This window comes from Drosophila miranda (assembly GCF_003369915.1).
Source record: "Drosophila miranda strain MSH22 chromosome Y unlocalized genomic scaffold, D.miranda_PacBio2.1 Contig_Y1_pilon, whole genome shotgun sequence".
In the NCBI taxonomy this organism is placed as follows: domain Eukaryota; kingdom Metazoa; phylum Arthropoda; class Insecta; order Diptera; family Drosophilidae; genus Drosophila; species Drosophila miranda.
Window position 1 is genome coordinate 11,684,277 of NW_022881603.1, and position 16,210 is coordinate 11,700,486.

General features: G+C 47.9%; 1 protein-coding gene across 5 annotated transcripts in view; it reads right to left on the reverse strand.

Moving 5' to 3' along the window:
- The window catches only part of LOC117189983 (F-actin-uncapping protein LRRC16A-like), a 225,784-nt gene that overhangs the window by 14,093 nt on the left and 195,481 nt on the right, over positions 1 to 16,210 (reverse strand). For all 5 annotated transcript variants that reach the window (XM_033395069.1, XM_033395065.1, XM_033395068.1 and 2 more), the window contains 4 exons: positions 1,605 to 1,655; positions 1,410 to 1,538; positions 1,235 to 1,318; positions 32 to 258 (listed from right to left, as the gene is read on the reverse strand). In XM_033395069.1, the coding sequence (XP_033250960.1) occupies positions 32 to 258; positions 1,235 to 1,318; positions 1,410 to 1,538; positions 1,605 to 1,655 (491 nt within the window). The remainder of the gene's footprint in view (positions 1 to 31; positions 259 to 1,234; positions 1,319 to 1,409; positions 1,539 to 1,604; positions 1,656 to 16,210) is intronic.

Consider the following 16,210-nt stretch of genomic DNA (forward strand, 5'->3'; position numbering starts at 1 on the left):
CAATTATAATCCTCATTGGCCAGAAACTTACTTCGGTTCCAAGTGGTCAAAGTCGCGCAGGTTGAGGACTCGCGTGTCGTGGGACAGATAGATGGTGTCCACATCCCAGGCCATCTCCTCGCGGTACAGCACCCCATGGAAGTCGCACATGCAGGCGTACTGGGCGCTGAAGCCACCGCAGGGTCCCACATTCCGCGGATCGGAGGGTCGGAATTCCTCGGAGAAAATTGTCTCCCGTTCCGGGGGCTGTATATCGATCTGTAGAAAAGAGAGAGACAAGTAGAAATGCAAAAAGTTCAGAGACCTGCTGCAAAAATCTGTTTTGGAAAAACTTCATCAAGTTTTGAAGAGCTTCCAGGGTTTCAAGTGTCCGACATTGTTGTGCTGCAAGTTGACCAACTTGAAGAACAATTCACACTTCCATGACTCCTCGGACGCGGACTTGGACTCGGACCCGACCCCACTTTGGGCGTCCCCGCAGGCCTGCCTGCCTGTCTGCTTAATCTCGCGATTAACACTTTTGCTTAATGTGAATTTTGATGCCTAGATTTTGAGGCGTCAACAGCAATGTTGCTTCAATTGCTGGCTGCCTTTTTCCCCACTCGACAATGGAAAACAAGAGAGGTGGAAGCTTCAAGGGCCGAGGTTTCAGATACTCTTGCCTAAGACAGACAGACACCCACGATACACTATACGGTGCGGTATAAGTCTCAGTGGAATACTTGTTGTGCGCCTCAAGAGAGCGATAGGGAGAGTACTTATTCTTAAATTATGACGTGGGTGCCGCTCCGAGTGGTGGCCGGTGGTGGGCGGATCTGCCCGATTTGCATAAACGTATGGCCAGCATATTTTACAACAAACTCGTATGCTAGTTGTAGGAGCATTATAAATGCATTGAATTATTAACCCCGGCTGCGCCAGATGACAACGTTTATGCACTTAAGCCCCTAATTGGCCGGAGGGGAGCAGTGCAGATGGAACGCACGCATGGCTGTGGCTGTGGGTGAGGCACACCAGATACACACAATTGTTCACTAAATATTCAATTAAACATTAATTAAAGCCCGACGTGAGTCAGTCAGTAGTCAGTGGATTGTCGTTCCTCTACACCCTTTTCGGGAGTAGGTTTTTCATTGGCAAAAGTTATCCGCGAAGTAATCCACTGACACTCCATCATGAATCGATCCCAAAATCAACGATTCCATGGATTCATCTGGCTAACATTCATACTTGCCTTGCGGATGATGTATTTTAGAGGAACTGTTGGAAATATCTGCTTGATGGCTGAGGCCAAATCGGTTAGAATGACATCAGCGTTCTGCAGAATGAGCACAAAGATGGAATCGAGTTAATTATACACATATTGTACTTTAGAATAATAATAATTGAATGGATGGAGGGCTCCTTACCGAGCTGAAATTGCCCGCATCGCCGGTGGTGGCAAACGAGTATGGCCGATCGTTGGTCACAATGGAAAAGTGGGTGGACTTCTTGCTCTCGACCCTCACAATGTCCAGATAGTGGAAACGGCATTCGATCTGAAAGCAATACGAGATAAAAGAAGAATTAGCGTTGATGCACAGGCCGTGCGTTAAAAGGCTCACCTTCGTTGGCACTTTGGCATTCAGCAAGTAAACCCGCACGGGAGTAAAGACCTGCAAGGAGAGAACCATTAGACAGAGTGTTTAAATTGGAAATCAAAAGGCAGACACTCTAGACACAAAACTGCAACTCCATTAGGGAGGTGGCTCATTAGTGGAGAGTAACTCCATTAGCCAGCGGACCTACACTCAAAGAAATATCCTGTATCGTGGGTATTCTTTGCAGGGTAAACTCAATTTTCTACGGCCTTTGTCCCAGTCCCGGTGGCTGTCTCTCTGCTCCTCAACTTCTGCATTGATAAAGAAAGTTCGTTGCCTGCCAATTGGAAATCAAAGTGCGTCAAATAGTTCGTTTTGCCACTCAAATGCAGAGGCAACAAAGCAGTAGAAGCAGCAGAGGAGCTCCGGTCGACTTTGGTAATTGGACACTTTGTCTCAGCCACCGTACGCGACGTAGGAGTAGGAGTACACAGGTAAGCGGCCTGCACAAATCAATTTTCCAGCTGTGTGAGCTCATCAAGCGGCCGTACAAGTTTTGTCGGCCTGGCCATCCAAGAAATTAGCATAGCTTGGCCTCTAAAAGGGCAAGGGCCGTGTCGCCGCTAAGTATGCTATAAAATATCAATTACAGACAGTGACGGGGCGGGGCGGGGAGTTGCAGGCAGGTGGGAAACTTTTGCCTCCAGAAAGTATTCTATTTTTTCCTCGAGAATTACGACTACTGATTGTCTCCCCCGAGTGTGGTTTTAATTAAGTTTACGGATTGATAGCCCCTGAGATGGAGCTAAAACTGTAAGAGTTGATTGAAATCTAATCTTTGATGATTGAATTACGTGTGTTAATTGTTTTAATTTACGGATGGCACCATCTTTTTCAAAATGCTATTTTTCCCAAATAGTTCCGATAATTACCTTTTAGATTCTATTCAAAAGCTACAGAACTTGAGATGACCTTCACGTAGTGGTTAGTATTTCAGAAAATCTGCTACTCAGTCTTGGATGAAAAAATACTTAACAGTTTTCCAGCTTTTTTTGAATAATTCAATGAGGGAACTCCTTCCTTGACTCGACAACTGACCTGACCTTAATCTATAATTCTCAATAATAACCTCGTCCCTGGCCGTCAGCCGTCGGGTGCTACAGGGGGATAAACGGATGTCGGGTCGGCTCGTCACAACTGTAGACTCGGAACGGGGCACAGGCGCCTCGGGTTCATGGCTTGCCCTGGATCCAAGGCGACTGTGCTCCGCGTCATAGGATACAGGTGGGCACGAGCGAAACGGCACCCGCCGTAACTGTACACACCGGCGGAAGTGCGACTATACTCTCCCCGTGAGGGCGGCTGGAAACAGGTCCTGGTACGGTCATGTCTCTGCCAGGATGCTGGCTAATTGTAGTCGGGCGGAGAGAAGAAAACTCTCAGTGAAATAACCCCAATCCAAGGTGACACTGTCATATGCCGAGGGATGCATGGCCGAGGGGGTGCTCGGTCGCTTATATGCGGACTCTGGATACCTGCCGACCTCCAGTTTTAATAAGGCTTCCCGGGGCACGCGGGCTATGCCCCGGGCGACTAACCCCTTCCCGCCTACTCGTGGGATCAAATATGCCAAATTTAAATCTAACGAGGGGGAACGTTGTGAGTTGCTGCGTACACCGCAACTCTACAGTTATACCCGATACTAAGTCAGTATGGCTCTCCTGCGGCAGACGCCGCTAATATTGAACCACACGACAAAGAGTGCGTGCGAGAGAGACAGAAAATCAGTCTGAGCGTGACGTCGGGCGCTGCGTGGCTACTGCAAATTGATTTCTTGCTTTTGGCTACAAAAATGATCCGATCTGATCCAGATTCAGCAATCTGATAGATATAGTCATTATCTATGATTCTGCGTTTTTAGTTTTCTCGAATGTGCAATATTGTGGATGCAACAGATTTTCGTTCTTTGTTGGGGTGGAAGGGGGTGGGGCGAAATTCTGAGATATACGTTTTATAGTGAGATCTAACAGAAGTGCGGATACCAAATTTGGTTACTCTAGCCTTAATAGTCTCTGAGATTTGTGGATGCCCCAGATTTTCGTCCTTTGCGGGGGCGGAAGGGGTGTGGCGAAATTTGGACACGAAACGGTCAAGGTCCGATATCACAGGAGTGTGGATACCAAATTTGGTTGCTCTGGCTCTTATAGGTTCTGAGATCCTTGAACTCATATTTTGCAATTGACAAAACCGACCATGAAACCTGTGTGTTAGAGAGAGACAGAGCGAGAAAGAATGAAATTGTTTTCTTGATTCTGGCTATAATAATTATACGATCTGGTTGAGATTTTACACTCTAGAACATATAGTCATCCTCTACGATTCTGCGTTTTTGGTTTTATCGTATCTTTAAAAATGTGGATGCCACAGATTTTCGTCCTTTGTGGGGGCGGAAGTGGGCGGGGCAAAGTTTTGAAATATTTTTGTAGCAGTGACATATCACAGATGTCTGGATCCAAAACATCGTTGCTCTAGCTCTTATAGTCTTTGAGCACTAGGCGCTGAAGGGGACGGACGGACGGACGGACGGACGGACAGACGGACAGACGGACAGACAGACAGGGCTCAATCGACTCGGCTATTGATGCTGATCAAGAATATATATACTTTATGGGGTCGGAAACGATTCCTTCTGGACGTTACACACATCCACTTTTACCACAAATCTAATATACCCCAATACTCATTTTGAGTATCGGTTATAAAAACGAGGGGGAACGTTGTGAGTTGCTGCGGAGACCGCAACTCTACAGTTATACCCGATACTAAGTCAGTATGGCTCTCCTCCGGCAGACGCCGCTAATATTAAACGACACGACAAGGAGTGCGTGCGAGAGAGACAGAAAATCAGTCTGAGCGTGACGTCGGGGGCTGCGTAGCCAGTGCAAATTGATTTGTTCCTTTTGGCTATAAAAATGATCTGATCTGATCCAGATTCAGCAATCTGATAGATATCGTCATTATCTATGATTCTGCGTTTTTAGTTTTCTTGAATGTGCAATATTGTGGATGCAACAGATTTTCGTCTTTTGTGGGGGCGGAAAAGGGTAAGGCGAAATTCTGAGATATACGTTTTATAGTGAAATCTAACAGAAGTGCGGATACCAAATTTGGTTACTCTAGCCTTAATAGTCTCTGAGATTTGTGGATGCCCCAGATTTTCGTCCTTTGCGGGGGCGGAAGGGGGTGTGGCGAAATTTGGACACGAAACGGTCAAGGTCCGATATCACAGGAGTGTGGATACCAAATTTGGTTGCTCTGGCTCTTATAGGTTCTGAGATCCTTGAACTCATATTTTGCAATTGACAAAACCGACCATGAAACCTGTGTGTTAGAGAGAGACAGAGCGAGAAAGAATGAAATTGTTTTCTTGATTCTGGCTATAATCATTATTCGATCTGGTTCAGATTTTGCACTGTAGAAGATATGGTCATCCTCACCGATTCTGCGTTTTTGGTTTTATCGTATCTTTAAAAATGTGGATGCCACAGATTTTCGTCCTTTGTGGGGGCGGAAGTGGGCGGGGCAAAGTTTTGAAATATTTTTGTAGCAGTGACATATCACAGATGTCTGGATCCAAAACATCGTTGCTCTAGCTCTTATAGTCTTTGAGCACTAGGCGCTGAAGGGGACGGACGGACGGACGGACGGACGGACAGACGGACAGACGGACAGACAGACAGGGCTCAATCGACTCGGCTATTGATGCTGATCAAGAATATATATACTTTATGGGGTCGGAAACGATTCCTTCTGGACGTTACACACATCCACTTTTACCACAAATCTAATATACCCCAATACTCATTTTGAGTATCGGTTATAAAAACGAGGGGGAACGTTGTGAGTTGCTGCGGAGACCGCAACTCTACAGTTATACCCGATACTAAGTCAGTATGGCTCTCCTCCGGCAGACGCCGCTAATATTAAACGACACGACAAGGAGTGCGTGCGAGAGAGACAGAAAATCAGTCTGAGCGTGACGTCGGGGGCTGCGTAGCCAGTGCAAATTGATTTGTTCCTTTTGGCTATAAAAATGATCTGATCTGATCCAGATTCAGCAATCTGATAGATATGGTCATTATCTATGATTCTGCGTTTTTAGTTTTCTCGAATGTGCAATATTGTGGATGCAACAGATTTTCGTCCTTTGTGGGGGCGGAAAAGGCTGGGGCGAAATTCTGAGATATACGTTTTATAGTGAGATCTAACAGAAGTGCGGATACCAAATTTGGTTACTCTAGCCTTAATAGTCTCTGAGATTTGTGGATGCCCCAGATTTTCGTCCTTTGCGGGGGCGGAAGGGGGTGTGGCGAAATTTGGACACGAAACGGTCAAGGTCCGATATCACAGGAGTGTGGATACCAAATTTGGTTGCTCTGGCTCTTATAGGTTCTGAGATCCTTGAACTCATATTTTGCAATTGACAAAACCGACCATGAAACCTGTGTGTTAGAGAGAGACAGAGCGAGAAAGAATGAAATTGTTTTCTTGATTCTGGCTATAATCATTATTCGATCTGGTTCAGATTTTGCACTGTAGAAGATATGGTCATCCTCACCGATTCTGCGTTTTTGGTTTTATCGTATCTTTAAAAATGTGGATGCCACAGATTTTCGTCCTTTGTGGGGGCGGAAGTGGGCGGGGCGAAGTTTTGAAATATTTTTGTAGCAGTGACATATCACAGAAGTCTGGATCCAAAACATCGTTGCTCTAGCTCTTATAGTCTTTGAGCACTAGGCGCTGAAGGAGACGGACGGACGGACGGACGGACGGACGGACGGACGGACAGACGGACAGACAGACAGGGCTCAATCGACTCGGCTATTGATGCTGATCAAGAATATATATACTTTATGGGGTCGGAAACGATTCCTTCTGGACGTTACACACATCCACTTTTACCACAAATCTAATATACCCCAATACTCATTTTGAGTATCGGTTGTAAAAACGAGGGGGAACGTTGTGAGTTGCTGCGGAGACCGCAACTCTACAGTTATACCCGATACTAAGTCAGTATGGCTCTCCTCCGGCAGACGCCGCTAATATTAAACGACACGACAAGGAGTGCGTGCGAGAGAGACAGAAAATCAGTCTGAGCGTGACGTCGGGGGCTGCGTAGCCAGTGCAAATTGATTTGTTCCTTTTGGCTATAAAAATGATCTGATCTGATCCAGATTCAGCAATCTGATAGATATGGTCATTATCTATGATTCTGCGTTTTTAGTTTTCTTGAATGTGCAATATTGTGGATGCAACAGATTTTCGTCTTTTGTGGGGGCGGAAAAGGGTAAGGCGAAATTCTGAGATATACGTTTTATAGTGAAATCTAACAGAAGTGCGGATACCAAATTTGGTTACTCTAGCCTTAATAGTCTCTGAGATTTGTGGATGCCCCAGATTTTCGTCCTTTGCGGGGGCGGAAGGGGTGTGGCGAAATTTGGACACGAAACGGTCAAGGTCCGATATCACAGGAGTGTGGATACCAAATTTGGTTGCTCTGGCTCTTATAGGTTCTGAGATCCTTGAACTCATATTTTGCAATTGACAAAACCGACCATGAAACCTGTGTGGTAGAGAGAGACAGAGCGAGAAAGAATGAAATTGTTTTCTTGATTCTGGCTATAATCATTATTCGATCTGGTTCAGATTTTGCACTGTAGAAGACATGGTCATCCTCACCGATTCTGCGTTTTTGGTTTTATCGTATCTTTAAAAATGTAGATGCCACAGATTTTCGTTCTTTGTGGGGGCGGAAGTGGGCGGGGCGAAGTTTTGAAATATTTTTGTAGCAGTGACATATCACAGAAGTCTGGATCCAAAACATCGTTGCTCTAGCTCTTATAGTCTTTGAGCACTAGGCGCTGAAGGGGACGGACGGACGGACGGACGGACGGACGGACGGACGGACGGACGGACGGACGGACGGACAGACGGACAGACAGACAGGGCTCAATCGACTCGGCTATTGATGCTGATCAAGAATATATACTTTATGGGGTCGGAAACGATTCCTTCTGGACGTTACACACATCCACTTTTACCACAAATCTAATATACCCCAATACTCATTTTGAGTATCGGTTATAAAAACGAGGGGGAACGTTGTGAGTTGCTGCGGAGACCGCAACTCTACAGTTATACCCGATACTAAGTCAGTATGGCTCTCCTCCGGCAGACGCCGCTAATATTAAACGACACGACAAAGAGTGCGTGCGAGAGAGACAGAAAATCAGTCCGAGCGTGACGTCGGGCGCTGCGTAGCCACTGCTAATTGATTTGTTCCTATTGGCTATAAAAATGATCTGATCTGATCCAGATTCAGCAATCTGATAGATATGGTCATTATCTATGATTCTGCGTTTTTAGTTTTCTCGAATGTGCAATATTGTGGATGCAACAGATTTTCGTCCTTTGTGGGGGCGGAAAAGGGTGGGGCGAAATTCTGAGATAAACGTTTTATAGTGAGATCTAACAGAAGTGCGGATACCAAATTTGGTTACTCTAGCCTTAATAGTCTCTGAGATTTGTGGATGCCCCAGATTTTCGTCCTTTGCGGGGGCGGAAGGGGGTGTGGCGAAATTTGGACACGAAACGGTCAAGGTCCGATATCACAGGAGTGTGGATACCAAATTTGGTTGCTCTGGCTCTTATAGGTTCTGAGATCCTTGAACTCATATTTTGCAATTGACAAAACCGACCATGAAACCTGTGTGTTAGAGAGAGACAGAGCGAGAAAGAATGAAATTGTTTTCTTGATTCTGGCTATAATCATTATTCGATCTGGTTCAGATTTTGCACTGTAGAAGATATGGTCATCCTCACCGATTCTGCGTTTTTGGTTTTATCGTATCTTTAAAAATGTGGATGCCACAGATTTTCGTCCTTTGTGGGGGCGGAAGGGGGCGGGGCGAAGTTTTGAGATATTTTTGTAGCAGTGACATATCACAGAAGTCTGGATCCAAAACATCGTTGCTCTAGCTCTTATAGTCTTTGAGCACTAGGCGCTGAAGGAGACGGACGGACGGACGGACGGACGGACGGACAGACGGACAGACAGACAGGGCTCAATCGACTCGGCTATTGATGCTGATCAAGAATATATATACTTTATGGGGTCGGAAACGATTCCTTCTGGACGTTACACACATCCACTTTTACCACAAATCTAATATACCCCAATACTCATTTTGAGTATCGGTTATAAAAACGAGGGGGAACGTTGTGAGTTGCTGCGGAGACCGCAACTCTACAGTTATACCCGATACTAAGTCAGTATGGCTCTCCTCCGGCAGACGCCGCTAATATTAAACGACACGACAAAGAGTGCGTGCGAGAGAGACAGAAAATCAGTCCGAGCGTGACGTCGGGCGCTGCGTAGCCACTGCTAATTGACTTGTTTCTATTGTCTATAAAAATGATCTGATCTGATCCAGATTCAGCAATCTGATAGATATGGTCATTATCTATGATTCTGCGTTTTTAGTTTTCTCGAATGTGCAATATTGTGGATGCAACAGATTTTCGTCCTTTGTGGGGGCGGAAAAGGGTGGGGCGAAATTCTGAGATATACGTTTTATAGTGAAATCTAACAGAAGTGCGGATAGCAAATTTGGTTACTCTAGCCTTAATAGTCTCTGAGATTTGTGGATGCCCCAGATTTTCGTCCTTTGCGGGGGCGGAAGGGGGTGTGGCGAAATTTGGACACGAAACGGTCAAGGTCCGATATCACAGGAGTGTGGATACCAAATTTGGTTGCTCTGGCTCTTATAGGTTCTGAGATCCTTGAACTCATATTTTGCAATTGGCAAAGCCGACCATGAAACCTGTGTGTTAGAGAGAGACAGAGCGAGCAAGAATGAAATTGTTTTCTTAATTCTGGCTATAATCATTATTCGATCTGGTTCAGATTTTGCACTGTAGAAGATATGGTCATCCTCACCGATTCTGCGTTTTTGGTTTTATCGTATCTTTAAAAATATGGATGCCACAGATTTTCGTCCTTTGTGGGGGCGGAAGTGGGCGGTGCGAAGTTTTGAAATATTTTTGTAGCAGTGACATATCACAGAAGTCTGGATCCAAAACATCGTTGCTCTAGATCTTATAGTCTTTGAGCACTAGTCGCTGAAGGAGACGGACGGACGGACGGACGGACGGACGGACGGACGGACAGACGGACAGACAGACAGGGCTCAATCGACTCGGCTATTGATGCTGATCAAGAATATATATACTTTATGGGGTCGGAAACGATTCCTTCTGGACGTTACACACATCCACTTTTACCACAAATCTAATATACCCCAATACTCATTTTGAGTATCGGTTATAAAAACGAGGGGGAACGTTGTGAGTTGCTGCGGAGACCGCAACTCTACAGTTATACCCGATACTAAGTCAGTATGGCTCTCCTCCGGCAGACGCCGCTAATATTAAACGACACGACAAAGAGTGCGTGCGAGAGAGACAGAAAATCAGTCCGAGCGTGACGTCGGGCGCTGCGTAGCCACTGCTAATTGACTTGTTCCTATTGGCTATAAAAATGATCTGATCTGATCCAGATTCAGCAATCTGATAGATATGGTCATTATCTATGATTCTGCGTTTTTAGTTTTCTCGAATGTGCAATATTGTGGATGCAACAGATTTTCGTTCTTTGTTGGGGTGGAAGGGGGTGGGGCGAAATTCTGAGATATACGTTTTATAGTGAGATCTAACAGAAGTGCGGATAGCAAATTTGGTTACTCTAGCCTTAATAGTCTCTGAGATTTGTGGATGCCCCAGATTTTCGTCCTTTGCGGGGGCGGAAGGGGGTGTGGCGAAATTTGGACACGAAACGGTCAAGGTCCGATATCACAGGAGTGTGGATACCAAATTTGGTTGCTCTGGCTCTTATAGGTTCTGAGATCCTTGAACTCATATTTTGCAATTGGCAAAGCCGACCATGAAACCTGTGTGTTAGAGAGAGACAGAGCGAGCAAGAATGAAATTGTTTTCTTAATTCTGGCTATAATCATTATTCGATCTGGTTCAGATTTTGCACTGTAGAAGATATGGTCATCCTCACCGATTCTGCGTTTTTGGTTTTATCGTATCTTTAAAAATATGGATGCCACAGATTTTCGTCCTTTGTGGGGGCGGAAGTGGGCGGGGCGAAGTTTTGAAATATTTTTGTAGCAGTGACATATCACAGAAGTCTGGATCCAAAACATCGTTGCTCTAGATCTTATAGTCTTTGAGCACTAGTCGCTGAAGGGGACGGACGGACGGACGGACGGACGGACGGACGGACGGACAGACGGACAGACAGACAGGGCTCAATCGACTCGGCTATTGATGCTGATCAAGAATATATATACTTTATGGGGTCGGAAACGATTCCTTCTGGACGTTACACACATCCACTTTTACCACAAATCTAATATACCCCAATACTCATTTTGAGTATCGGTTATAAAAACGAGGGGGAACGTTGTGAGTTGCTGCGGAGACCGCAACTCTACAGTTATACCCGATACTAAGTCAGTATGGCTCTCCTCCGGCAGACGCCGCTAATATTAAACGACACGACAAAGAGTGCGTGCGAGAGAGACAGAAAATCAGTCCGAGCGTGACGTCGGGCGCTGCGTAGCCACTGCTAATTGACTTGTTCCTATTGTCTATAAAAATGATCTGATCTGATCCAGATTCAGCAATCTGATAGATATGGTCATTATCTATGATTCTGCGTTTTTAGTTTTCTCGAATGTGCAATATTGTGGATGCAACAGATTTTCGTTCTTTGTGGGGGCGGAAAAGGGTGGGGCGAAATTCTGAGATATACGTTTTATAGTGAGATCTAACAGAAGTGCGGATAGCAAATTTGGTTACTCTAGCCTTAATAGTCTCTGAGATTTGTGGATGCCCCAGATTTTCGTCCTTTGCGGGGCGGAAGGGGGTGTGGCGAAATTTGGACACGAAACGGTCAAGGTCCGATATCACAGGAGTGTGGATACCAAATTTGGTTGCTCTGGCTCTTATAGGTTCTGAGATCCTTGAACTCATATTTTGCAATTGGCAAAGCCGACCATGAAACCTGTGTGTTAGAGAGAGACAGAGCGAGCAAGAATGAAATTGTTTTCTTAATTCGGGCTATAATCATTATTCGATCTGGTTCAGATTTTGCACTGTAGAAGATATGGTCATCCTCACCGATTCTGCGTTTTTGGTTTTATCGTATCTTTAAAAATATGGATGCCACAGATTTTCGTCCTTTGTGGGGGCGGAAGTGGGCGGGGCGAAGTTTTGAAATATTTTTGTAGCAGTGACATATCACAGAAGTCTGGATCCAAAACATCGTTGCTCTAGATCTTATAGTCTTTGAGCACTAGTCGCTGAAGGGGACGGACGGACGGACGGACGGACGGACAGACGGACAGACAGACAGGGCTCAATCGACTCGGCTATTGATGCTGATCAAGAATATATATACTTTATGGGGTCGGAAACGATTCCTTCTGGACGTTACACACATCCACTTTTACCACAAATCTAATATACCCCAATACTCATTTTGAGTATCGGGTATAAAAACACCGCAAAGGAGCACGGCACTCCTCCTAAAGTGCCGGAGGGAAAAGACCATCCCTCTACAAACGCATCTGGGAAACCAGTGCCCAAAAAGACGGGGAAGGAGACTAAGTCGGTCCACCGTCTCGAGGCAGCAGGCGCTGTGAGGAGAGGACCGAAAAGCCAATCGGGCCAATCCACGTCGGGGGGCCCCAAGGGCGACCCGGTTACCGGGGGGCGACCATGCAGAGCGATATCGCGGCTGGCGGACCCCTTGGGACCGGGAACCCCTTGACAACCCCGGCAGGCGGCGCCTCTGCCTCGAAAGATAGGCCCAAGTTCCAGGACAAAAGACGTGCGGCCTTCATCCTGGGCAACGACGACCCGGTGTTCCTGGCGTCTGCCCAGGGAATCGAATCGCGGCGATGGGCCAAGACAGTCCTGCCCGACTACCAGCCAGCCAAAGCTGGCAAGGCCACAGCCAAGGCCCCAAGCAAGCGGCAACGCTCGGCGGAGGACACCGCCACACAAGTCCAACAGGCCAAGAGGACAAAGACACTGAGCAACCGCTCGTTTGCTGAGGTGGCGAGGGGAAAACCCCTGATTGGAGTCCTAGACAGGGGCGCTAAAGACGGGCAGATCCCTAGGGACAAGTGGCACCTCGTGGAAAACGAGCTCAAAGACCGTTTCCTCCAGGAGTTGGAGGAGAATGGAGGACCACCGCCCAAGTATGAGGACGCCGGGTGGCACCAAGACAGGGTGAAAGCCATCGCCTGCCAAGATGCTCGCTCGGCGGCCCTCTACGCGAAGGCGGTAGCGTCGCTCAAGGAGGTCTACCCAGGAGCCCAGCTGGAGGTCGTGAAGTGGGAGGGGAGGCCGAGGGCCAGAGCGTGGGTCTCGGCGAAGCTTGCAGAGCCGGATAAGATTCTCCGGATTCTGCAGGTCTGCAACCCCACCTTCCCACAGCCGATTGGAAGGTGGCCAAGGTAGAGGAGAGCAACGGGCAGAGGCGCCAAATCAACCTCGTCCTGAACGAGGAGTCGGTCAGACTTCTCCACGACACGGAGGGCGCTGTGGACTACGGCTACAAGAAGGTAGTCGTAGTACCGTACAAGTCCGACTCCAAAGGCATGCAACCGACGGTCGAGCCAGACCTGGAGCCCCCGGAGATCTCTAGTATGGAGATCAAGCCTGCGGTGTCAGACGTGGCATCAGTGGTGTCGGATGACATCCTAGATGGCTACGTGTCAGACGTGAGCGATCTCACTAGGGATCTCAAGCACATCGGGGTCGCGGAGGAGCTGGACTCTTCGGAGAGCGACCACGACAGGACAATGGTGGAGGTGAACCTCAGGAATGTCACTAATACTCCTGCAGATAAACCTCCACCATTGTAAGGCAGCATGCGCTGCTCTCCTGCTCCACCTAGCCAAGGGTGGAGCCGACATAGTCCTCATTCAGGAGCCCTGGATCCTCGGAAACAGGGTCTCTGGTCTGAGGACTCCTGCCTATAAGCTATACGTAGCTGACTCCGCAGGTAAAACTCGCAACTGCATCCTTGCAAAACGAGATTTGCACTTATTTTTGCTCCCAAATTTCAGCAATGAAGACCAAACAGCAGTGAGCCTCGAAGGCCAGGGGTGCTCACTGAGAATCTGCTCCACGTACATGGGTCACGACCAACCAGACCCCCCTCCACAGGCGCTCAGGGCGCTAATCACAGACTGCGAGGCCAAGAGCACTCCTTCTCGGACCACAGGTACGTGGAAACCGTATTCTCTTTTTCACTACCGAGACCAGCTCAATTTCGGAACCTTAGGCGGACAAACTGGGCTCGTTACTCAGACCACCTCTGTCGTGTTCTCCCTGAGACTCCACCTGAGGAGGAGACCTCCAGGGAAGCCACGACTCATCTTGTTAAACTATTTACCGACGCCTGCAATGAGGCGCTCGATAAATCCTGCCCCTCTAGCAAGAGCAGAGGCCGGAAGAAACCTGAATGGTGGAATCCGAAACTGAGGGAACTCCGGAAAGCCTCCCGAAGACTCTTCAATAAAGCTAAGGCTGAAAACGCTGAGCAGAACTGGGCCGATTACAAGGCCAGTCTGTCAGTTTACAATAAAGAACTGAGGAAAGCCAAACGCGCCTCATGGCGTAAGATCTGTAGCGACATTGAGAATAGCTCGGAAGCCTCGCGCTTGCGCAAAGTTCTCTCGAAGACTACACCCACTCTGGGCTACCTGAAGAACGCCGACCAATCATGGACAACGTCCAGCAATGAGTCGCTAAGTCTTCTCCTTAACACCCACTTTCCCGGCTGCGATGAAAACAGACCACACTACATCGCGGCTCCCTCCGTTGCCTCAAGTGTTATCATGAACCTGCTAAGCCAGGAGAACATTTCCTGGGCAATAAAAAGCTTCAAACCATACAAATCCGCGGGACCAGATGGCATCATCCCTGCCCAACTGATTCACGCTGGACAAAAAGCCACTAATTGGCTCAAAAGGATATACGAGGGAATCTTCTCCCATGGATATATCCCGGAAACCTGGCTTCACACCAAGGTCGTCTTCATCCCCAAGGCAGGCAAGCTCTTGCACACTGCCCCCAAAGATTTCAGACCCATAAGTCTATCGTCCTTCCTTCTGAAGACGATGGAACGGCTTTTGGGGATGCATCTCACGGTAAATATTCCGCCTAGTCTATTCTCAGACTCCCAGCATGCCTATCGGAAAGGAAGATCCACCGAAACGGCCCTACACACGATCACATCGATCATAGAAGCGTCCCTCAACTGTAAGGAGTACACCCTGGTAGCCTTCCTCGACATAGAAGGCGCCTTTAATAACATCCTCCCGACCGCCATCACGGGTGCACTGACGGACCTGGGGGTTGACTCCCGGACGGTGAGCCTGATCGATCAGATGCTACAATGCAGGACGGTTGAGGCATCACTGGAGACGTCAACGTCCACCAGATTTGTTAGTAGAGGCACCCCGCAGGGCGGAGTCCTCTCGCACCTCCTATGGAACGTGGCAGTGAACGAACTGCTGCGGGAGATAGAGGGGGTGGCTGCCGCGTGGTGGCGTATGCGGACGATGTTGCTATAGCATTCTCGGGTAAATTCCCGCAGACGCTGTGTGAGTGCCTGACAAGCACTCTCATGAAGATGTCAAAATGGGCAGACAAATGCGGTCTAGGCGTCAACCCGTCTAAAACGGAACTGGTGCTCTTCACTAGGAAGTACAAAGTTCCGGCACTGATTCCCCCAAGACTATGTGGGAAAGCGCTAATCTTCAGCAACAACGCCAAGTATCTTGGTCTAATCCTCGATAGAAAGCTCGATTGGAAATTGAGCATAGAGGATAGAGTAAAGAAGGCGACAGTAGCCCTCTATACTTGCAGGAAAGCCATCGGACTAAGATGGGGTTCGGTGGACTATATAGTTCGGTGGCTTTACACCACCATCATACGTCCGATCATGCTCTATGGAGTGGTGGTATGGTGGCCAGCCTTGGACAGAAGGACATGCCTCAATAAACTCAGCAGAGTTCAACGCATGGCAGAGCTATGCATAACTGGCGGGCTACGCACTACTCCAGGGGAAGCCCTGGATACTGTGCTGGACCTCCTCCCCATAGATCTCATGGGAAAGAAAGTGGCAACACTTTCCGCACTCAGAATGAGAGAAGCCAGACTGTGGAAAGCGTCCGCGGTTGGGCACTCGGAATCCTGACGAGACACCCGCAATTACCAGAGAGGACAGATTATTGTGTCCCTAGTGATCACCTCTCGACGCCTTTCCAGGTATCAATCCCACTTAGGGAGGACTGGGAAATGGGCGAACCAGGACCCGCAAATGCGGTTCACTTCTACACTGATGGCTCAAAGTTAGACGGCCGCGTGGGAGGCGGAGTCTACTGCAGCGAGCTGAACATCAGTCATTGCTTCAGGCTCCCGGACCACTGCAGTGTGTTCCAAGCGGAGGTTGTAGCCATCAAGGAGGCCATTTCCATCGT